The following is a 24,314-nucleotide window of genomic DNA, read 5'->3' as shown; positions in this document are numbered from 1 at the left end:
GGATTTTGGTAGAAGTAGATATGATCCCTACTGAGTTTTATGTCATCATCATCATCTGTTAGCAGACAGGATCATAATAATTCCATCAGGAGAGGCTCCAAGATGTGTCACTTGGCACTGAGGTGTTGACCAGTGCTGCAAACTGAGAAATTCTCATATGCTTCACTCATGAACTTTCTCTTGCATGTGTATCAGGTGAGTACACAGGAGGGTGCACAGAATGCATGCTCACCCCCTTTTGCCACAAAAAAATGGGTGATTTCTTATTTTTAACTATCCTTTTTCAATATACCTATGACTGCACATCCCCCCTCAGCCAATCCTGGGTACATGTCTGTATATCATGATTAATACCATTTCCACATCAAAAAGACAACAATGTAAAAATATAGAAGGTTACCCTTTTACTAGAATTCTGCAATACTGTCAAATTTACCAAATAGTGGAATTATACAGCACCATAGTAGGGGGTGGTGGGACATGTAACCCTATCACCCTTTAATAATTTTGAAAGCAATATAATTTCAGCCAGTAAAAAAAAGACAATGGAATACCCCAAATATTCATGACTGCACTGGATATGATATATAATAAATATGTGTGATTCATTATGAATATTGTAATAATCAATAATTTATTTTGATGACAGAAGGTGAAATTTGCATGTATTCTGAAAAAATGGACTTTACTTACAGTAATAACAGTGCCTCAATTGAAAGGCAGAGATGACTATGATTGATAAAAATTTTCGAAGTGTACATGTTAAAATCGAGACAGCAAATGAACTGACAAAATAAGCCCATTGAGTAAGATATGTAATACAATTAAATCTAGGGATTTCAAATAACCTTGTACCTGATGTAGAGAAGCGACTGGCTTCAGGATACTAAATAGCCTTATAAAGCTTTTTCTTCAATAATAATGCGGGTCCTTGCAAGTTATTTAAGTGTGAAGCTGCCATTTTTCCCCTGCCAATCATTTTTCATCCGTTTAATACCGAGGGTTTCAATCATCCACAAACGAAAAGTTGTAGGACTGCATGTTTTTGTAAGCTTTCGTCTCGTTTAAAGAATAAAAAGGACTGCAAGCGAAAGACGAGTGAAGGGATAAAAGTTGAAAATCTAGATGCAGGGGTCAACTCCGTTACAATAACACATCTTTTGAAAGTAATGCTATCGAATATCTAGACTTAAAGAGCGAAAATAATTGGAAAATACGGGAGAAACCCGGTTTTCGCCTACAGCTGCCATTGTCGCGCTTTGCTGTTTTTGATTATGACCACCGCTTCATCACCGGAAGTAAATTCACACGCCAAAAGTCATGTGACTGAAACCCAAGAATACCGCTGCAGTCTTAGCATTTTGGCGCGCTCTGTTTGTTCGAATTTTCCGGTATTAAGTGCGCGCGCGCGCGCCACAGTTGTACAAAAAAAAAAAACAGCAAAAGGAACGCTTTTTTTACTTAAAATCGCTTTGACAGAAAAAAGTCGATTTGCCCCATTTTTTTATTTGCTCGAATAGTTAAATATATACGGAAAAATGATATACTGAAAGAAGAAAAAAAGTTGGATAGTAGGTGTTTGTTTATTTTTGAGCTGAATTTACAAAAAACAGACTAAAAACAGATCCCCTATCCCCCACTCTGAGTTTTATATACAGCCCGTCAAAGTGAAACACCGCTGCACCTAGTCAGCGGGTATCCTAGCTTTCCAACAGTGCTTTGCGGTCCCACTTTTATTCCCTCGTCATTGTGCTGATGCGAGCACAAGATGATGGTTTCTTGTATTTTTCTATAGCTAGAAAAGAGTTCGAACTTTGTGCAGGGGCGGGTACAAGCGGGTGAATGGGTGGATATCCATCCCCCTTTTTGAGTAAAAAAAGGGAAAAGTCACTTTTTTTAAGATAATAAATGCCTGATGGACGGGAGTTACTGTCCATGTGCCTTCGCCTGCTTGACTTTGCTAACGCGACAGATTCTATTCAGTGTGAAGTATGCATGATCTATGTAGTGACCTACCAAGAACCACTTGATCAGTTATAGACTGTCAATCCGGCCATTATCCACCCCCTATTTTGAAATCCTGGATCCGCCTCTGTGGTAAGTAACTATATTGTAGGGTCCCCTAAGCTCCACTAAAACGGGGTAGCACCGAATTTCTTATTTGCCGATTTTTAAGCGAAGTCATTGAATTTTCAAGAGGATTCGAAATCTAAATAATAATTGTACAAGTTGGCTCTCCGGTCATGTCTAATCAAAATAATCTATACCCCTGTCCTTAACGTAAATATGAAGACAACCACTGAGCTTTCTTTGGCTGAATACAACAAAGGTGTATATGCTTTCTCTAAAACAAATTTGTATTTTAATAATGTTTCATTCATAGTTACTGTAAATATATGGTCATTACAATGAAAAAAAAAATGGGACGAAAAATTATAATAAAATACCTTCAAACTTTTCTTACCTGTTTGTGGAGTTGTTATGTACATCGCTGTGAATAAGTTTGAATCCGTTTGGGCAATATTGAGCGATTGTAGTTCCTGGGTACACAGAGCCTTGAAGGAGCTCTTACTTTCCCACATGACTGCAGATCGGTCGTGATGAAAGCACTCTGCTTGTCTGCTTAAAAGGGTGTTTTAATTTACATATTCGAAAAATATTCCAATAATCTCTTTTTAATTTGGCTATAAAGCAGCTAATCTCTATGTAAGCGATCATCTAGCTAATCTCTATCTAAGCGATCATCTTTCATTGTTCCGAGGTTGGTCGCTTGATAGGCGTACCATGGTAGTAAATGTATCAAAGTACCCCCCCCCCCCCCCCCCATCCCTTGTGCTGACCATATATGGGAATAAAAACAATGAATCAGCAAAAGGTTTTTCACTGGACCATATAATGGTACTGTAACCTAATTACCAATTGCTAAATTAGTTGCTAAAAAACCTAATAACTCCCATATTTTGACCAATATCGACATGCTGCGGTTTATTAAAGACGATTATAATACATCTTAAATGATAGATATGCTTTATAATTATTGGATTAGAAATTAAGATACGTCAGTCTTACTAAAGAGATTTGATCTTAATTTGATCCAGATTTTACAAAATTAATCCATTTTTGGGGTTTGCTTTTGGTTCTGCGGTTCGCTTTTAAAAGACTTAACACTGTAGTAGATGTAGCAAAAGTAACAGCCATAGGGTTTCCTGTAGCGTGGTTTTATTGCACTACGGGTCGACTACATTGACGCTATGAGGCAATTTTTTATTCAGAATACAGGCGCACCCCTCACCCTTAGGAATATAGTTTTTCCTATCAGCCAAAGCAACTATATGTTACCCTTGGAATTAAGCACTTGCCCACCCCCCCATAGAAAAATATTGTATTACCCATAATGCAGTGTGTGTAGAAGAAGAAGAATATTTTTCTATGGGGGGGTGGGCAAGTGCTTAATTCCAAGGGTAACATATACACCATAGTGTATACATGAACTATACTGTTCTCATCAATGGCCTGTAGTCATAGAATCTGCCAGCAGTGCGTTGACCAATTAAAGTGTAAAAAGTGTTTTCCTTTAAACTGAAACCTTGACTGACGGAAGTGAAAAACTTTTTTGGCGTTTTCGGAATCGTTGGCAAGAGTTCTTAGAATACTCTAATTCTCCCTTGATTGTCCTGATTTACAGAAAAGTGAGACCATAAGCAGTGGTCAATATACTAAAAAAAAAAAATAAGAACGAGCAACGACCAGAAACCTTTTAAGTGCACCTGCCTGTGTGACTGACATACATAAAACCAATGACAGCTTCCAAACAATACAAGGCACGTCAATCATGTCAGTGATCTACAATATTGTTTGAACATCTTGTCAGATGTCTGGAGCAGGGAGCCGCTGTTCACACTGACTGCATCATCTGTGCTAACGAGGTGCCTAGCATATAGCGCATTCAACTCTAGAGAAGTCAGCAATACACATGATGTCGAGACTCAAGGTACTGCTGGTAGTCGCTTCCTTTGCGGCGCTAGCCTTTGGGGAATCCGAAAAAACCTTCCGAGGGTTAGTTAAACCTTATAAACTTTACCGGCATAAGTATCAGTTACAAGATTTGGTAATGCGGCTACGCCCCAGTCATTTAAGACGACAGCATCAATTATATTCCAAAAAGTGCAAACAGGGAAGCAGAAATACTCCTTACTTAAGGGGTTCTCAGATGCTTTGGAATAAAAAACGCTCAAGCCTGCTGCATAGACCTCTTAATTTTTTACTTATTTACTGTGATATTTTGGACTGAAATATGCTTTAAATATATTTTTCTTGCTGCACAGAGATAAAGTCATTCGGGTCATTCCAAAAACTGACGACGAAGTCCGGATATTGGCAGATCTAGAGCATGATCCTACAGTTGAGGTATGCTACAAGAACATGATCCTACAGTTGAGGTATGCTACAAGAACAAGGAACCAGTGGCGCGGCTCCAAGGAGAGGCCCAAATTTCTTGTGAAATAAAATTGTAGAGCGAGAAATTGGGAGCTAGGACCCACAAATTTACCTCCCTTCATGTTTGTTTTAGTAGTAGTTTAGTTAAGTAGTTTAGTCCGCCACCGAGGACAGCAATATTGAACTACTGCGAACTAACCCTTATAAGTTCCAAGCGACAAAACGTATTCTAGCTTCCGTCAGTGAAAAGCTTTGACCTTTACCAAAACTTACAGTATCTAAATTTATTGTGTTCATATATGTAATGCACAACACGCTTTATACCATTCTAAGCAAGGGGAATCTAAAAATCTTATTTATTATTACACCATTTTGCCTCGTCTTGATGTAGAGGTCACGTGATAGGTTGATCGTTCCACCATTTTGCTTCGTCTTGATGATGGTGCCATTGAGAGGTCAGGTGATTGATTAATTTCTCCAGGTGAGTTTCTGGAAGGAGGCGCATGCGCCTGGCATGGCGGCAGACATCCACGTTCCCGCCCGTTACTATGGAGACGTCGCGCGTCACTTGGACAAAAACGGTCTGAAATTCGCCATCCAGATCATCGACCTGCAGAGTGAAGTAGATAACGAGAAGTTGACCTTGGGCAGATCCGAAGGGTTCTTTTCCGGCTATAAGCCCCTTGATAAGGTAGGTCAGATCCGGAGGGTTCTTTTCCGGCTATAAGCCCCTTGATAAGGTAGGTCAGATCCGGAGGGTTCTTTTCCGGCTATCAGCCCCTTGATAAGGTAGGTCAGATCCGGAGGGTTCTTTTCCGGCTATCAGCCCCTTGATAAAAGAAACCACCTCTTGATCAGGTAGTTATCATGTAAAAATAATTTACGGTAGGAACGAAATATTACTGAGTTCTCAGAGTATGTAAATATGTACCAAGGGGGTGCCCCCCACAACGGCGAAGAGTCCACTTCCGGTTCGCAACAAACGTGCTTTTTGTAGACAAAACTATAAAGCATAAGCAAATTAGATTAAAAAAGGCGGTCCAGATCAATCTGCTATGTCATAAATCTATAAGTCAAACTTGTGGCCAAATCCGATAACCAGACAATAAACGTGGCATAAAGATGGCATAGAAAATCCTTTTTTGGTGGTGAGAGGGGGGGGGGGGGAGATTTTAATCAGAAACTTCAGCACCCCCACACCGGAAAAATTAGGCCCACTTTTTCGGATTTCGTACCCCCCCCCCCCCCCAAGGAAAATCCTGGGTACGGGCTTGACGTCAATCTCGTTCGCCTTAAGACAGGCTGCGAGAAATAGATCGGTGATATGGCACCTGTATCTTTCGTTTTCTTTTCTAATAAGAAAAACCTGTCTATAGAAATAATTGCATTGTTTTAGTTTACGTGTTGAATAGGCACATTCCGTAGCTAACATTAGGCTTGGCTATTCAGATCGAGGATGAGATGCGTCGCTTGGCTGGCGTACAAACTTTAGCGCAAGTAACGATGAACACTGTAGGATCAACTTACGAGGGACGTCAACAATATTACATGGAGGTGAGGAAAGAAGAAGCCACGCCACCATTTTACTCCCTCAGACAATAACGAGTAAAATAAAGCATCCGTTTTAGGAAAAAAGGGGAAGGGTCGAAAACATGTATATAACATGAAAGCATGAAAAAATGGTGTTTTGTGGCGTACTTAACCCGAAGCTAACCTTGTATTTCAGATAAAAGGCAGGAGCCTCCCAGAAAAACCTGTGTTCTTCATGAACTGCGGGATCCATGCACGGGAATGGATTACCCCAGCAACTTGTATGTACATCATTACACAGGTATGCGGGATCTAGGGAAGGATGAGCAAAATCGACCTCGCTAAACGGACCACTCTAAGACCTTAGACGTGTGGGCAACATGGGTAGAATCTGATAACACTCTTACTGATCGGACCACTCTACGACATTAGACATGTGGCTAACATGGGTAGAATCCGATAACACCCTTATTAATCAGACCACTCTACGACATTACACATGTGGGCAACATGGGTAGAATCTGATAGCACCCTTATTAATCAGACCACTCTACGACATTACACAGGTGGGCAACATGGGTAGAATCTGATAGCACCCTTAGTAATCAGACCACTCTACGACATTAGACATTTGGGCAACATGGGTAGAATCCGGTAACACCCTTATTAATCAGACCACTCTACGACATTACACAGGTGGGCAACATGGGTCGAATCTGATAACACCCTTAGTAATCAGACCACTCTACGACATTAGACATGTGGGCAACATGGGTAGAATCTGATAGCACCCTTAGTGATCAGACCACTCTACGACATTAGACATGTGGGCAACATGGGTAGAATCTGATAACACCCTTAGTAATCAGACCACTCTACGACATTAGACATGTGGGCAACATGGGTAGAATCTGATAGCACCCTTTGTGATCAGACCACTCTACGACATTAGACAATTGGGCAACATGGGTAGAATCTGATAACACCCTTAGTAATCAGACCACTCTACGAAATTACACATGTGCACAACATGGGTAGAATCCGATAACACCCTTAGTAATCGGACCACTCTACGACATTAGACATGTGGCTAACATGGGTAGAATCTGATAGCACCCTTTGTGATCAGACCACTCTACGACATTAGACATGTGGGCAACATGGGTAGAATCTGATAACACCCTTAGTGATCAGACCACTCTACGACATTAGACATGTGGGCAACATGGGTAGAATCTGATAACACCCTTAGTGATCAGACCACTCTACGACATTAGACATGTGGGCAACATGGGTAGAATCTGATAACACCCTTAGTAATCAGACCACTCTACGACATTAGACATGTGAGCAACATGGGTAGAATCTGATAGCACCCTTAGTGATCAGACCACTCTACGACATTACACATGTGGGCAACATGGGTAGAATCTGATAGCACCCTTAGTGATCAGACCACTCTACGACATTACACATGTGGCTAACATGAGTAGAATCTGATAGCACCCTTAGTGATCAGACCACTCTACGACATTACACATGTGGCTAACATGGGTAGAATCTGATAACACCCTTAGTGATCAGACCACTCTACGACATTAGACATGTGAGCAACATGAGTAGAATCCGATAACACCCTTAGTAATCAGACCACTCTACGACATTACACATGTGGGCAACATGGGTAGAATCTGATAACACCCTTAGTGATCAGACCACTCTACGACATTACACATGTGGCTAACATGGGTAGAATCTGATAACACCCTTAGTGATCAGACCACTCTACGACATTAGACATGTGAGCAACATGAGTAGAATCCGATAACACCCTTAGTAATCAGACCACTCTACGACATTACACATGTGCACAACATGGGTAGAATCTGATAACACCCTTAGTGATCAGACCACTCTACGACATTACACATGTGGGCAACATGGGTAGAATCTGATAGCACCCTTAGTGATCAGACCACTCTACGACATTACACATGTGGGCAACATGGGTAGAATCTGATAACACCCTTAGTGATCAGACCACTCTACGACATTAGACATGTGAGCAACATGGGTAGAATCTGATAACACCCTTAGTGATCAGACCACTCTATGACATTAGACATGTGAGCAACATGGGTAGAATCTGATAGCACCCTTAGTAATCAGACCACTCTACGACATTAGACATGTGAGCAACATGGGAAGAATCCAAAAACAGCCTCAGTGATCAGACCACTCTACAACATTAGACATGTGGCCAACATGGGAAGAATCCGATAACAGCCTTAGTAATCAGACCACTCTACAGCCTTATAAATGAAGGCACCATGGGAAGATATCTTTGATAGCCCTTTACTTAATTTACTTTTCTAGTTCATCACCAAGTATCGTAGTGATAAGAGCGTGACAGAAGTTTTGGACAAGATGGACTTTATCATCATGCCAGTTCTTAATGCAGACGGTTATGTATATACATGGACAGGGGTGAGTGACGTCATCCTGTATATACATGGAAATCAGTGAGTGACATACAGTATATACATGGACATCGGTGAGTGACGTCAAATGGTATATACATGGACATCGGTGAGTGACATCATACAGGATATGCATGGACATCAGTGAGTGACATAATATGGTATATACATGGGCATGAGTGAGTGACGTCATATGGTATATATATGGGCATGAGTGAGTGACGTCATATGGTATATGCATAAACATCTAGAAGTGAGACTATACATGTGCCGTATACACATGACAAAGTAAAAAATATATATAATAACATAAATATTAAGATAGCTTTGAGAATAACCCCCACAAAAAAGGATGACTTATCTTGTGTTCTTTTGCAAGAACCGCATGTGGAGGAAGACAAGGAAGCCAAACATCCAGAGCTGGTGGGGCCAAAAAACATGCTATGGGACAGATCCCAACCGCAACTGGGGCTACAAGTGGGGATGTGAGTAGGAGCACCTAGGGGGGGGGGCACCACTACAGCATCACCATGATCCTTAACGAGCCCTAGTCTGCCATGCCTTTGTTTTACTGTATGTTATAGTGCAAAATGAAATATGAAAAAAAATCTGAAAAGTCAACAAAGTTTTGTAGTAAAAAAGCTAAGCTACTTGGTGTTTCTGTGCAGTACCTGGTGCAAGCTCTAACCCATGCAGTGACACGTTCCGTGGAAAAACAGCTCAATCAGAGGTGGAGGTAGATAACGTGGCAAAATTCTTGAAAGGGCTTGGCCCCCGTGTCAAGGGGTACATGGACATCCACGCCTACAGTCAGTTCTGGATGATCCCTTGGGGTTACACCACAGCAAATGCCAAGGACCACAAGGAACTGGTAAATCCTGTAATGTGGAATCACTAAACCTGTGCTACCATTTGGAGCAAACGTTGTTTTTTCATACTACATCACATAGCACCAAACAAGTTTATGCAAAGGCAAAAGGAAGCTAGACTAGTTTAGGTATGGATATGCCAGATAAGGTCCGAACCAAATGGCCAAATCGCCTTTCCCAAAAGTTCATCATTACATCCAGTAGGACTAGCATTTACAAAAATATCTTTGTGACTTGAACATGAAATGTAAACATTGATTCCTAACCAGTTTTTATTGATTTTTTTTTCAAGTCTTATTTATTCATATCTACTTACATGGGTCTATAATGCCCTTTGGGGATAACCTTTTTAGATTAAAATAGCCATAAAAATATTTTGAATAATATGGCATGGTTCGTGTAACTACAATCTTTGGGTTCAACAAAAAAAATGTCCTAACTCCTTTGTTATGAAAAAAAAGAAAGGTGGGACAAATGCTGCAATCCCTCAATAACAATGTTACTTATGTTTTTTATTTCAGATGAGGGTGTCGAAAATTGGTGTAGATGCGATCCGCCAGACGTATGGCACAGCATACCGATATGGCTCATCATCTAACATTATCTGTTAGTCTAATAATGCCATGTGGACAATTAGATATTTCTCAAAAACAAAATTTGTAATCTATTCTTCTCCAACTAATTGTTCTTATAGTGGCATGAGATATAGCCTGCAAGCCGACTCTCCAGTGAGTTTACTTGGAAATTACTTTTTGTGATTCCAGATTCCACACAGTAATCCTGATACTCTGAGAACAGTCATTTCCAAATAAACCCAATGAAGAGCCAGCTAGCAGGCTATACAAGATAGAACCCTGCAAGATGACCAATGTGCTAAAAAGAACCTTTCTAAATTTCTCTTGTATTTCTTTCTTTTAGCCAAAGAAAGTTTCTAAAATATGGAAAGTTCCTTTGGCGCAAATATTTATCAGGAAAGCTTGTTTCCATGACAACCTCCTGCTCTTGACTAAACCACCTTATTCAAAACCACATTATCACAGATTTGATATTCTTTGCAAGCTTTAATTATAATTAAATTCATTTGTTTTTCTTTTTTAACGGAATTGAATTATGACATAAATTTTAGTGCAGAACTAAATAATGTTTGATATTCCTTTCTTTCAGATAAGAATTCTGGAAGTAGCAAAGACTACACATATGGGCACCTGAATATCAAATACTCATTTGCTCTGGAACTAAGAGACACAGGACGTTATGGCTTCCTGCTACCTCCCGGACAGATCCTACCGACTGCACTCGAGACATTCAATGGAATCATAGCCATGGCAAAAGCTATGGAGATATAGTCATGATGTAATACATAGAAGAAGGTCTCAAATTAGATGACAATACAGTATCAAGTGTTGCTTCGTTTGTCACGACCATCATACTGTAGAGGTGCTAATTTCTGACACACATATATTTGTCAATTCACAACCCATTTCCCCCTAAAAAATAGTAATATAATAATAAATGAATATAATAATAGGTAATATAATAATAATTAAAAAAGCCTGTTATAGCATATAGCTTACTTGTTCTTTCTTTTCTTTGATAGTTTGACTCTCTATTTCTTTTTTGCCTTCTAAATACCCAATAAAGCCTACAGAATTATCATAGTTCTATACTGACCATCCTCCGTCAACTGTAATACACTGACCTGTTATAAAGCTTGACTCATCAGAAGCTAAAAACACTACAACATTTGCAACTTCCTCAGGCTTGCCAAACCTTCCGGTAGGCTGACGAGCTAGAAAATCAGCAAGTGCTTTTTGTGGATCAGGGGTTGAGTCTATTCTGTACTGTAACGACTCTGTGTAGATGGTGCCAGGACAAACTGCATTGACGCGGATGCCTTTGGTAATATAGTCAGCTGCTATAGCTTTAGTAAAACCAATGACCGCAGCCTTAGATGTGCCGTATGCAAATCTATTAGGTGCACCTTTGATGGAAGAGGCCACTGAAGCCATATTGATTATACTTCCAGACCCTAAACAACACAGAGATAAGGGTTATTTGGTTAGAATTTCAGGAACAAGTAACTTTGTTATTGTATAGCGAACTACATGTGAGAAACTTGATTGATTCAGGGGCTCATGAGTATGTAGGGGCAATCAACTTCCCCACATTCTGGTTTTATGTAGGTATCACAGCATTTTTGTGAATCAGGCTATTTTTAGACGTGCGGGTTAGCCAATGTGTTGCAACCTAAGTGTTGACGTTTTGTCTTTCATTGTTCTGTTCTCCTTTATGAACTTATAAATCAACCCTTACCTATGACTATGAATTATAGCTTGAAATTCTTTTGGTAAACAAATAAAAACCAACAGATGTTGGTTGAATTTTTCTCCCTAACTGTAATTTGTGCATGCAGCTTCACATAACTTGTGCGGAAATTTAAGCAAAATAAGGGAACAGAGATGATTGACCCTACTTATGAAACCCTTGTTGAAGTTGGCTTCAATACAGTTCTTTCTACATTGGGCATCAGCCTAACCCCCCCTTCCCCCTTCCCCCTTTCCTGGAACAACATGGTCTGCCAGCCACTGCATGTTGAAGGATTATTGTCTGTTTGCTGAGTGTCTTATGTGTTGTATGAGTGGATCAATGGGTTAGGCAAGCGTTGAGGAAATATCAAACAAAATTTTAAGGAACACACAATCGATCCGTCCCACTCGATCACCCCCCCCCCCCCCCCCCCCCCCCCGCGAATCTTGAATCCTTGCTTTGAATCGGCCCCTGTACTGAACCTTGATTTATACTATTCAGTCTATATTCATCAAATGCTGGGGGGGGGGGGGGGGGGGTGAATCACCTTGTTGGCGCATTTTTGGAATGCACTCCTTAGTCATACGAAACATAGACTTAACGTTGAGGTCCATCGTCAAATCCCATTGCTTCTCTGAACATTCCTCTATATTTCCCCCGAGAACTAGCCCAGCACAGTTAAACAAAACATCCACTCGATCAACCTCGGAGGCGAACTTCTTAATGGCTTCGTAATCGGTTACGTCTACAACTCGTGTTTCTATGCCAGGGACGGAGTGAAGTTCTTTGAGCTTTTCCGCGTTTATGTCAGTAGCGATGACTTTCGCGCCTTCTCTTGCACAAGCCAAAGCCGTAGCTTTACCGATTCCCTGGGCCGCAGCGCTCAGGACAACAACTTTGTTTTTCAAACGGTCTCCGAGAGATTTTGTATCTGAGGAGCTGGCCATGGCGACTTCGCAGTAATCTTTCTCAGCGATTTTTGACCTGCACTGCAGGGACTGCGCTTTTGTCGTGTCAGCTCAAAGTACAGCTCGGTTTGTGTCAACACAGGTAACCCACACTGTTGTTTATAAAAAGTTTTCAATTAGAATGAATAAGAATTACTTGAAATTCTCCACTATGGAAAAATAGATAGCAGAATTCACAGTAGTGAATAAAATAAAAAGTAAACAAAACAGAAAAAACATTTAGCACGAGCTTTGCTGTCGTGCTGTGTTCAATTTGCTGGTCAGCGGTATCATTCATTAATAGTCTCCCCCAAGATGGATTCCGACTTGCTTAGTCTCCTTCAAAATGACGGTAAATATACACGGATATCAACGATATATGTATCATTTATCTATACAATAGGGATTGCCCGGTTACTAACGCTTCCTTTTTTTGCTTTTAGAGACCTATAAACAATTTATTGAGAAGGATTTTGATGCAAAAGCGTACGCGAACTCCGTCATCCAAAGTAGAGCCATCAGCGACTCTCTTTCCAAACTGGCTGATGGGATAACACTTCTAGATAAAGAACTGCATTCACAGGTTTTAATAAGAAGACCTTTTGTTTACTCGTGGTTCATAGAAAAAGTTACTTTTATGTACGCTTTAAAAGACGTTACTATTTTATTGAAACGCGTTAGAGATGCTGGGTAGCCTGTGGCCACATCATCTTGCCGATGCTTTGTGTTTGTGTGTACTGTGTCCATGGGGTGGTAGTGGGGGTGAAGGGTGGTCGGGGTAGGGGGTGGTGTCCAGGTCTTGATATTCAATGAATCAATAAATCAATGAATGTATGGTACTTTAGTGCCGTAGCAGGCCTCGAAATATTGGAGAGGCACATTACAGAAACATTTAAGAAAAATATTAGACCACGCTGTACTGGTCATTTCTTTATAATTTTTGACAATATTGGGGGGGGGGGGTGGGGCATGTGCCCCCAGTGCCCCAATTCCTGCTACAGCCCTTATCTTATTGAGTACTGTAAATCAGATGGCTTCTTGTACAAGGAAGTTTAAGTAACTGTATACAGCTCATGATGTTAATCTGCTAGGTAATACAAATACTAAAGATTCATATTTTTATCAGGTGGTTTGTCACCATGAGGACCTTCTACAGCAAGCTACTGGGATAGAGACATTAGAAGGTATTTCAAAGGGTCTTCTTTCTCAAGAATGTGAGGCCTTCCCATTTCCTCTTGTTCAATATTCATGCTCTCTTTGTCATGTGATTATTTCCAGGTGTATTACAGATGATGCAGAGCAGGATTAACTCTCTGATGGCATCAGTACAAAGGTAAATACTCTATGTAGGTACAAGGTAAGAAAGTAAAAGAAAATGTTGATCAATTTAGTTAAGCTCTAGAATAATCACACATGCCTAGAAGGTGGGGGGAGGGGTTGGATGTTTCAGAAGAACCACCTCACCCAACTGAAAGGTCTGCTAATGAAAAACATTTGAAAAACACTGTAAACTAGAAGCGAATATCCAAGGCTTAAACTGATAACCGTAACTCCCAAGGTCACTTAACAGGAAATTCTATATTTGTACCATGATGTTTTCCAGATACTGTAGATCCTTAAATTTGAGCTTGAAAGCAAGGCTTGCCCCTTTTTCAACCATTTTTGGCTGCAAAGAGACTCTCACCTGCAAAAGCCTTGCTTTCATATGCTCAAAGTAAGCATCTGTAAATGGATCATTCTTTGAGGATAGAGGGTTTTATATAAGATGCAATTCTCTGCCAGACCTGTGTTCAGATTTGGCCACCTAATATTATTTGATGATGAGAAGGTTTTTGTATCAACGTAATACCCCCTAAAAGCCTGTGTGTAGCTTATGCTTTAGACATTTGTACTACATAAAAACTATGTAGAACATAAATACATTATCATCAAGGAATAGAACTTATCCCACCAGTACCTTTTTTTTTCTTTTTTTTTAAGAATTCAACAGCAAATAGTTGAACCATACAACAAAATTGAAAGCAGAACAGCTCAACTTAGAAGACTACAGGTATTACATAGAGTAGATATACATATTTACACACATTTTTTTAGGCATGCCGTACTAATTTTGTCTTATTAACTTGTTATCTTATTGAGCATTGTCCAATTTTTCCAATTAGCCGCCACTATAATGACCTGTACTTTAATCTAGCAATTTGAAAAAAATGAAACCTTAGTTCCCTTGTTAAAAAAAGGCTTTTTTTTCCTTAAATTATTATTTCCATTTGAGCTTGGGTAAGCTACATTTTTGTTCTTAGTCCATTGTAAAGCCTGGCCAAATTGGTGTGTTCTCTTGCCTTACCAGGCTGCCTGTGATGTTTTGCGACGAGTCATCAGAATCATGTACTTGACCAAACGACTACAAGAACAACTAAAGGGTGGGGCTAGGGAGGTCACCAAGGCTGCTCAGAGTCTGAGTGAACTAGGTGAGGTCCATTAACAGCTATAGATTAAAGGTATAGGTGAGGTCCATTAACAGATATGGATTAAAGGTATAGGTGAGGTCCATTAACAGCTATGGATTAAAGGTATAGGTGAGGTCCATTAACAGCTATGGATTAAAGGTATAGGTGAGGTCCATTAACAGATATGGATTAAAGGTATAGGTGAGGTCCATTAACAGCTATGGGTTAAAGGTATAGGTGAGGTCCATTAACAGCTATGGATTAAAGGTATAGGTGAGGTCCATTAACAGCTATGGATTAAAGGTATAGGTGAGGTCCATCAACAGCTATGGATTAAAGGTATAGGTGAGGTCCATCAACAGCTATTGATTAAAGGTATAGGTGCGGTCCATCAACAATTATGGATTAGAGGTATAGGTATGGTCCATCAACAGCTATGGATAAGAGGAATAGGTGAGGTTCATTAACAGTTATGGATTAGAGGTATAGGTATGGTCCATCAACAGCTATGGATAAGAGGAATAGGTGAGGTTCATTAACAGTTATGGATTAGAGGTATAGGTGAGGTCCATCAACAGCTATGGATTAAAGGTATAGGTGAGGTCCATCAACAGCTATGGATTAGAGGAATAGGCGAGGTCCATCAACAGCTATGGATTAGAGGAATAGGTGAGGTCCATCAACAGCTATGGATTAAAGTTATAGGCGAGGTCCATCAACAGCTATGGATTAAAGGTATAGGTGAGGTCCATCAACAGTTATGGATTAGAGGTATAGGTATGGTCCATCAACAGCTATGGATTAGAGGTATAGGTGAGGTCCATCAACAGCTATGGATTAAAGGTATAGGTGAGGTCCATCAACAGTTATGGATTAGAGGTATAGGTGAGGTCCATCAACAGTTATGGATTAGAGGTATAGGTGAGGTCCTTCAACAGCTATAGTTTAAAGGTATAGGTGAGGTCCATCAACAGCTATGGATTAAAGGTATAGGTGAGGTCCATCAACAGCTATGGATTAGAGGAATAGGTGAGGTCCATCAACAGTTATGGATTAAAGGTATAGGTGAGGTCCATCAACAATTATGGATTAGAAGTATAGGTATGGTCCATCAACAGCTATGGATAAGAGGAATAGGTGAGGTTCATTAACAGTTATGGATTAGAGGTATAGGTGAGGTCCATCAACAGCTATGGATTAAAGGTATAGGTGAGGTCCATCAACAGCTATGGATTAGAGGAATAGGTGAGGTTCATTAACAGTTATGGATTAGAGGTATAGGTGAGGTCCATCCACAGCTATGGATTAGAGGTATAGGTGAGGTTCATTAACAGTTATGGATTAGAGGTATAGGTGAGGTCCATCCACAGCTATGGATTAGAGGTATAGGTGAGGTCCATCCACAGCTATGGATTAGAGGAATAGGTGAGGTCCATCAACAGTTATGGAATAAAGGTATAGGTGAGGTCCATCAACAATTATGGATTAGAAGTATAGGTATGGTCCATCAACAGCTATGGATTAAGGGTATAGGTGAGGTCCATCAACAGCTATGGATAAGAGGAATAGGTGAGGTCCATCAACAGCTATGGATTAAAGGTATAGGTGAGCTCTATCAACAGCTATGGATTAGAGGTATAGGTGAGGTCCATCGACAGCTATGGATTAGAGGAATAGGCGAGGTCCATCAACAGCTATGGATTAGAGGAATAGGTGAGGTCCATCAACAGCTATGGATTAAAGTTATAGGCGAGGTCCATCAACAGCTATGGATTAAAGGTATAGGTGAGGTCCATCAACAGTTATGGATTAGAGGTATAGGTATGGTCCATCAACAGCTATGGATTATAGGTATAGGTGAGGTCCATCAACAGCTATGGATTAAAGGTATAGGTGAGGTCCATCAACAGTTATGGATTAGAGGTATAGGTGAGGTCCATCAACAGTTATGGATTAGAGGTATAGGTGAGGTCCTTCAACAGCTATAGTTTAAAGGTATAGGTGAGGTCCATCAACAGCTATGGATTAAAGGTATAGGTGAGGTCCATCAACAGCTATGGATTAGAGGAATAGGTGAGGTCCATCAACAGTTATGGATTAAAGGTATAGGTGAGGTCCATCAACAATTATGGATTAGAAGTATAGGTATGGTCCATCAACAGCTATGGATAAGAGGAATAGGTGAGGTTCATTAACAGTTATGGATTAGAGGTATAGGTGAGGTCCATCAACAGCTATGGATTAAAGGTATAGGTGAGGTCCATCCACAGCTATGGATTAGAGGAATAGGTGAGCTCTATCAACAGTTATGGATTAGAGGTATAGGTGAGGTCCATCAACAGCTATGGATTACATGTATAGGTGAGGTCCATCATCAGCTATGGATAAGAGGAATAGGTGAGGTCCATCAACAGCTATGGATAAGAGGAATAGGTGAGGTCCATCAACAGCTATGGATTAAAGGTATAGGTGAGGTCCATCAACAGCTATGGATTAGAGGTATAGGTGAGGTCCATTAACAGCTATGGATTAGAGGAATAGGTATGGTCCATCAACAGTTATTGATTATAGGAATAGGTGAGGTCCATCAACAGCTATGGATTAGAGGTATAGGTGAGGTCCATCAACAGCTATGGATTAAAGGTATAGGTGAGGTCCATCAACAGCTATGGATTAGAGGTATAGGTGAGGTCCATTAACAGCTATGGATTAGAGGAATAGGTATGGTCCATCAACAGTTATTGATTATAGGAATAGGTGAGGTCCATTAACAGTTATGTATTAGAGGTATAGGTATGGTCCACCAACAGCTACGCATTAGAGGAATAGGTATGGTCCATTAACAGTTATGGATAAGAGGAATAGGTGAGGTCCATCAACAGCTATGGATAAGAGGAATAGGTGAGGTTCATTAACAGTTATGGATTAGAGGTATAGGTGAGGTCCATCAACAGCTATGGATTAAGGGTATAGGTGAGGTCCATCAACAGGTATGGATTAGAGGAATAGGTGAGGTTCATTAACAGTTATGGATTAGAGGTATAGGTGAGGTCCATCCACAGCTATGGATTAGAGGTATAGGTGAGGTCCATCCACAGCTATGGATTAGAGGAATAGGTGAGGTCCATCAACAGTTATGGATTAAAGGTATAGGTGAGGTCCATCAACAATTATGGATTAGAAGTATAGGTATGGTCCATCAACAGCTATGGATTAAGGGTATAGGTGAGGTCCATCAACAGCTATGGATAAGAGGAATAGGTGAGGTCCATCAACAGCTAGGGATTAAAGGTATAGGTGAGCTCTATCAACAGCTATGGATTAGAGGTATAGGTGAGGTCCATCGACAGCTATGGATTAGAGGAATAGGCGAGGTCCATCAACAGCTATGCATTAGAGGAATAGGTGAGGTCCATCAACAGCTATGGATTAAAGTTATAGGCGAGGTCCATCAACAGCTATGGATTAAAGGTATAGGTGAGGTCCATCAACAGTTATTTATTAGAGGTATAGGTATGGTCCATCAACAGCTATGGATTAGAGGTATAGGTGAGGTCCATCAACAGCTATGGATTAAAGGTATAGGTGAGGTCCATCAACAGTTATGGATTAGAGGTATAGGTGAGGTCCATCAACAGTTATGGATTAGAGGTATAGGTGAGGTCCTTCAACAGCTATAGTTTAAAGGTATAGGTGAGGTCCATCAACAGCTATGGATTAAAGGTATAGGTGAGGTCCATCAACAGCTATGGATTAGAGGAATAGGTGAGGTCCATCAACAGTTATGGATTAAAGGTATAGGTGAGGTCCATCAACAATTATGGATTAGAAGTATAGGTATGGTCCATCAACAGCTATGGATAAGAGGAATAGGTGAGGTTCATTAACAGTTATGGATTAGAGGTATAGGTGAGGTCCATCAACAGCTATGGATTAAAGGTATAGGTGAGGTCCATCCACAGCTATGGATTAGAGGAATAGTTGAGCTCTATCAACAGTTATGGATTAGAGGTATAGGTGAGGTCCATCAACAGCTATGGATTACATGTATAGGTGAGGTCCATCATCAGCTATGGATAAGAGGAATCATGTATCAGCGAATCCCGTATTTGGCGTATTTGGGTTGGCGTTATATGCCTTTAGTTCTACATTTCGCAGAGCTCTTTGAAATGACCTACACACTTTTGTCTTATTGGTTTATTTTGTTATGTCCATTTTACATATACACGCCGGTTGTTTTCTTCGTGCCTTTGCCTTTTCCCCTTATCTCTTACCACCGATTATCGCTTCATCTGGGGAAAACTATCCTTCCTGTCTCGTTAACGTTTCAGCGTCATCTCCACTCTCACCACGCTCCCTTTGTCGCCTCCCGCGCCCCTACTTCATCTTCTTCTCGCCGTTTTACTAGCATCAATTTCCATTGTCCGCAATACACCCTTTCACCGCTACAGAATTTTTTATCTTTTCTCTGCGTTTTCGCAACACTCATTCGATCTCTGTTGTTGTTTAATTTCGCCTGTCAGTCATACCATTTACACACTTCATTAGATACATACCTCCACACATACCTCACCCTCCCCATTACCGCTCACCATTTCCTCCCTACAATCCAAACACTTTTCTTTCTCTTATCCTACACATTACTTTCCCACCCTACACACAACACACTTTCCCATAAACACTACACAGTCTTTTCACAATACCCCTGCTTATCATTCTGTTCACACTCACATTATCCCCCTTTATCAGATTTTATTAATGCCGCCATCACCTCTTCACATCCGCTACACAACACTAGCAACAAGCTTCCGATTTTAACTGTTTTTATCTCCACATAATACCATATTTACTAACCACCTTCTCTACTAAACAAAAAAAACCCTTTATTCATAACTCTCATGTCGTTTTATTATCAACCCCATCTCTCATAACAACCTTAACCCATAGTCTCATAACCCATAATCTTAACCACCCGAACATAACCTTACACAATAACTTCTCCGTTTATTACAATCATTTAAGATTTGATTTACATTCTTTTCTGGAGAATGATTTTGTTCTTATACACAACTCCAAGCTAGTTTCTGCTTTGTGAATTGCTTTACTAACAGTTCACTCATCGGGTCAGGCACGAGGTCACTCGAGTTTAAACAAGCAATTATCTCCGTTCCTATAACACGTGCGGCATCATTCTACACTCTAACCTTTTGCCATCGCTGTTAGAACCCTTTGTCTTTCATGTTACTCCATCAATACACATATTTTCCGTGCAAATTCGCATCATTCACGTGAACTTATCTATTTCATAGTAACGCATCGGCTTGTGTCAAAGCGTTCGTTCGTTCTAAATTTGGTCGCATAATTAACTTACCGTATATGCATAAGTGCTCAAATCAAAAATAACATTAGTATGATCAAGCCGGCTATAACGTATAGCAACGCGAGTTGGAGTGCTTATCATTGCAAGTGGTCACAAGACACAAAGCGCAGCCCTGCGCTCGCATTAGCCAATAATTATACAATTATTCACTTCCTTTAGCGCAGGACTGCTCATGTATCAGCGAATCCTGTATTTAGCGTGATATCGTAACCCACGTGAACTGGTAACAGAGACGTGTTTCTTAGCGCAGAGCAGAATTTTACGAGTGTTGCTACTTTGGTCTTGGGACTACACATCTCAATGTTAAAGCGATAAAAGAACCGGATTTTTGTATGTGAACGTGGTGCGCAGTTCTGCGCTCGCCTTAGTATACAGGTGACAAGCTCTACCGATAACAAAAAATGCCAACAAACTTGTGAGTGCGACATAGATTCGGGAACTCACACGATCATCTTGTTAAAGAGACTGCCCTGCGCAGGGCTGCGCTCAAGTTTTGCCGTTTCGCGTTACTTTCATAACGAGCCCGAAATTTCTCAAAATAAGCGAGTCCTTAACAGATAATTGAAAAGTACTCTGGATATAGTGACAAGTTTATTTTTAATCAATATGTTTGAGTTAAAATACGAAACTAAGCCGAGTAATTTAACCAGGTTAATTAACCAGGCGCTAGGTAGCAGTTCACGTGGCTTCCGATATCACGCTAAATACGGGATTCGCTGATACATGAGTAGTCCTGCGCAACAGGAAGTGAATAATTGTATAATTATTGGCTAATGCGAGCGCAGGGCTGCGCTCAAGTTTTGCCGTTTCGCGTTACTTTCATAACGAGCCCGAAATTTTTCAAAATAAGCGAGTACTTAACAGATAATTGAGAAGTACTCTGGATATAGTGACACGTTTATTTTTAATCAATATGTTCCGATGTTACGCTAAATACGGGATTCGCTGATACATGAGCAGTCCTGCGCTAAATGAAGTGAATAATTGTATAATTATTGGCTAATGCAAGAGCAGGACTGCGCTTTGTGTCTTGTGACCACTTGCAATGATAAGCACTCCAACTCTCGTTGCTATACGTTATAGCCGGCTTGATCATACTAATGTTATTTTTGATTTGATAAGATAACGGCCGCTTTGCTAACAGTGAGTACAAAATATCTTGAAAGATAAGCACAAAACGGTGCAGTCGTGCGCGAAACTCGTAATTAACTCACAAGTTTTCCCGTTTCGCATCACTTTCATAACTATAGACATGTTTACTTTTAAACAACATGTTTGATTGAAAATACGAAACTAAGCAGAGTAGATTAACCAAGTGGCAGGTACAAGGGCATGAGCTGCTCTGCGCTAGGTAGAAGTTCAAATGGGTTCCGATATCACGCTAAATACGGGATTCCCTGATACATGAGCAGTCCTGCGCGACAGGAAGATAATAATTGTATAATTATTGGCTAATGCGAGCGCAGGGCTGCGCTCAAGTTTTGCCGTTTCGCGTTACTTTCATAACGAGCCCGAAATTTTTCAAAATAAGCGAGTACTTAACAGATAATTGAGAAGTACTCTGGATATAGTGACAAGTTTATTTTTAATCAATATGTTTGAGTTAAAATACGAAACTAAGCCGAGTAGATTAACCAGGTTAATTAACCAGGCGCTAGGTAGCAGTTCATGTGGGTTACGATATCACGCTAAATACAGGATTCGCTGATACATGAGCAGTCCTGCGCTAAAGGAAGTGAATAATTGTATCATTATTGGCTAATGCAAGCGCAGGACTGAGCTTTGTGTCTTGTGACCACTTGCAATGATAAGCACTCCAACTCGCGTTGCCTCGCGTTATAGCCGGCTTGATCATTCCGAGTTTACTGTTAAGCGACCAAAGATGGATATTTGTATGGTTGCATGCGCATTTACAACGAAAGCAAAGTAACAAGTCCGCCGTGGCCGATTAAGGCTTGCCAAGCTTCCAGTTGAAATTGGAAAATAACGCAAGGACTCTTCTGGGATACAAGGTATTTAAAGAAATATCATAAACTCCGAAAATAAGGAAGGCATTATATTGGAGTTAATCGATTAACTCTTAGGAGGAGATACACGAAGGATGTTCCAGTATTTGAGAACACTGTTCTTAACGCGCCAAAACAATCCCGCCAAATTAGCACCCTTCAAGTAAGCTAAAAATAATACACATATCAAACACAAAAAGTATCAATTTGAGAAACTATAATAATAAAAGAAGACCTGTGGAAATAATGTCGCTCCTTTTTAGCTTATTGTATTTAGTCAAAGGAAGGTGTTTTCGTTCAGACTTTCAGAGGTTTTGTTTTACCTTTTGTTTGAGAATTAACAAAGGCTTTGACCTCTGTTGACATGTAATAACCAGATATTTATGTCATACAGAGTAGTCTGGTTATTGTATGTCAACACCTCCTTGATGTCACCGAGATCTATAACGTCTGATTGGCTCTAACCGCGCAGATCTGCGCCATGCAAACCCCAAATCATAGCTCGATAGCTGATTGGTTTAACCTTGAGCAGAACTGCGTACGGGGTCAGGACCCTAAGATGTTTCCACTTAATAGGATTTTTTTCCAGTTTAGAATTGATCACTGTTAGCTATGGATTAGAGGTATAGGTGAGGTCTATCAACAGCTATGGATTAAAGGTATAGGTGAGGTCCATCAACAGCTATGGATTAGAGGTATAGGTGAGGTCCATTAACAGCTATGGATTAGAGGAATAGGTATGGTCCATCAACAGTTATTGATTATAGGAATAGGTGAGGTCCATTAACAGTTATGTATTAGAGGTATAGGTATGGTCCACCAACAGCTATGGATTAGAGGAATAGGTATGGTCCATCAACAGCTATGGATAAGAGGAATAGGTGAGGTTCATTAACAGTTATGGATTAGAGGTATAGGTGAGGTCCATCAACAGCTATGGATTAAAGGTATAGGTGAGGTCCATCAACAGCTATGGATTAGAGGAATAGGTGAGGTCCATCAACAGCTATGGATTAAAGTTATAGGTGAGGTCCATCAACAGCTATGGATTAAAGGTATAGGTGAGGTCCATCAACAGTTATGGATTAGAGGTATAGGTATGGTCCATCAACAGCTATGGATTAGAGGTATAGGTGAGGTCCATTAACAGTTATGGATAAGAGGAATAGGTGTGGTCCATTAACATCTATGGATTAGAGGAATAGGTGAGGTCCATCAACAGTTATGGATTAAAGGTATAGGTGAGGTCCATCAACAGCTATGGATTAAAGGTATAGGTGAGCTCTATCAACAGCTATCGATTATAGGTATAGGTGAGCTCTATCAACAGCTATGGATTAGAGGTATAGGTGAGGTCCATCAACAGTTATGGATTAGAGGTATAGGTTAGGTCCATCAACAGCTATGGATTAGAGGAAAAGGTGAGGTCCATCAACAGCTATGGATTAAAGGTATAGGTTAGGTCCATCAACAGCTATGGATTAGAGGAATAGGTGAGGTCCATCAACAGCTATTGATTAAAGGTATAGGTGAGGTCCACCAACAGCTATGGATTAGAGGAATAGGTGAGGTCCATCAACAGCTATGGATTAAAGGTATAGGTGAGGTCCATCAACAGCTATGGATTAAAGGTATAGGTGAGGTCCATCAACAATTATGGATTAGAGGTATAGGTATGGTCCATCAACAGCTATGGATAAGAGGAATAGGTGAGGTCCATCAACAGCTATGGATTAAAGGTATAGGTGAGGTCCACCAACAGCTATGGATTAGAGGTATAGGTGAGGTCCATCAACAGCTATGGATAAGAGATATCAGAAATGTGATTGGTGGTCTCTCTTTTTGTAGATTATCTTGTGCAAGGAGCAGATCTTTCAGAAATTCAGGTACAGCAGGGTGATAATTGTCAGT

General features: G+C 40.4%; 3 protein-coding genes and 1 long non-coding RNA gene across 6 annotated transcripts in view; 3 read left to right on the top strand and 1 right to left on the bottom strand.

The window, feature by feature from the left end:
• Window positions 1–3,960: 3,960 nt before the first annotated feature.
• LOC5515186 (carboxypeptidase B) lies at window positions 3,961–10,712 on the top strand. Its single transcript, XM_032384859.2, has 10 exons — window positions 3,961–4,056; window positions 4,326–4,407; window positions 4,919–5,128; window positions 5,887–5,991; window positions 6,164–6,268; window positions 8,344–8,454; window positions 8,827–8,932; window positions 9,116–9,318; window positions 9,838–9,922; window positions 10,481–10,712. Exons 1-10 carry the CDS (start codon window positions 3,974–3,976, stop codon window positions 10,660–10,662), a joined length of 1,272 nt encoding a protein of 423 aa, XP_032240750.1. The 5' UTR covers window positions 3,961–3,973; the 3' UTR covers window positions 10,663–10,712.
• LOC5515190 (3-hydroxybutyrate dehydrogenase type 2) lies at window positions 9,571–12,694 on the bottom strand. Its single transcript, XM_048732026.1, has 2 exons — window positions 12,171–12,694; window positions 9,571–11,345 (listed from the first exon to the last, which is right to left on the bottom strand). The coding sequence occupies exons 1-2, from the start codon at window positions 12,568–12,570 to the stop codon at window positions 10,978–10,980; spliced, it is 768 nt and encodes a 255-aa protein (XP_048587983.1). The 5' UTR covers window positions 12,571–12,694; the 3' UTR covers window positions 9,571–10,977.
• Window positions 12,695–12,809: 115 nt separating this feature from the next.
• LOC5515185 (conserved oligomeric Golgi complex subunit 5) overlaps window positions 12,810–24,314 on the top strand; it is a 44,224-nt gene continuing 32,719 nt past the window's right edge. For all 3 annotated transcript variants that reach the window (XM_048731989.1, XM_048731994.1, XM_048732000.1), the window contains exons 1-7: window positions 12,810–12,922; window positions 13,014–13,153; window positions 13,697–13,754; window positions 13,849–13,903; window positions 14,551–14,620; window positions 14,918–15,038; window positions 24,252–24,289. In XM_048731989.1, the coding sequence (XP_048587946.1) occupies window positions 12,886–12,922; window positions 13,014–13,153; window positions 13,697–13,754; window positions 13,849–13,903; window positions 14,551–14,620; window positions 14,918–15,038; window positions 24,252–24,289 (519 nt within the window). In that variant the 5' untranslated portion in view covers window positions 12,810–12,885. The remainder of the gene's footprint in view (window positions 12,923–13,013; window positions 13,154–13,696; window positions 13,755–13,848; window positions 13,904–14,550; window positions 14,621–14,917; window positions 15,039–24,251; window positions 24,290–24,314) is intronic.
• LOC125572144 lies at window positions 15,047–23,812 on the top strand. The gene is made up of 2 exons (XR_007313601.1): window positions 15,047–17,480; window positions 23,063–23,812. It is a non-coding gene; the product is annotated as an uncharacterized LOC125572144 (long non-coding RNA).

This window comes from Nematostella vectensis, chromosome 1, assembly GCF_932526225.1.
Source record: "Nematostella vectensis chromosome 1, jaNemVect1.1, whole genome shotgun sequence".
Taxonomy (NCBI): domain Eukaryota; kingdom Metazoa; phylum Cnidaria; class Anthozoa; order Actiniaria; family Edwardsiidae; genus Nematostella; species Nematostella vectensis.
The sequence above is the reverse complement of the archived record's forward strand: the minus strand, read 5'-3'. Positions and strand labels throughout refer to the sequence as shown.

Excerpts from the sequence above, each read along its gene's own strand:
- LOC5515186 (XM_032384859.2), top strand. The coding sequence starts at position 3,974 with ATGATGTCGAGACTCAAGGTACTGCTGGTAGTCGCTTCCTTTGCGGCG. Across the intron at positions 5,992-6,163 it reads GTCAACAATATTACATGGAG|ATAAAAGGCAGGAGCCTCCC; the intron begins GTGAGGAAAGAA and ends CTTGTATTTCAG. Across the intron at positions 9,923-10,480 it reads CTCATCATCTAACATTATCT|ATAAGAATTCTGGAAGTAGC; the intron begins GTTAGTCTAATA and ends CCTTTCTTTCAG.
- LOC5515190 (XM_048732026.1), bottom strand. The coding sequence starts at position 12,570 with ATGGCCAGCTCCTCAGATACAAAATCTCTCGGAGACCGTTTGAAAAAC. Across the intron at positions 11,346-12,170 it reads TCCAAAAATGCGCCAACAAG|GGTCTGGAAGTATAATCAAT; the intron begins GTGATTCACCCC and ends TGTGTTGTTTAG.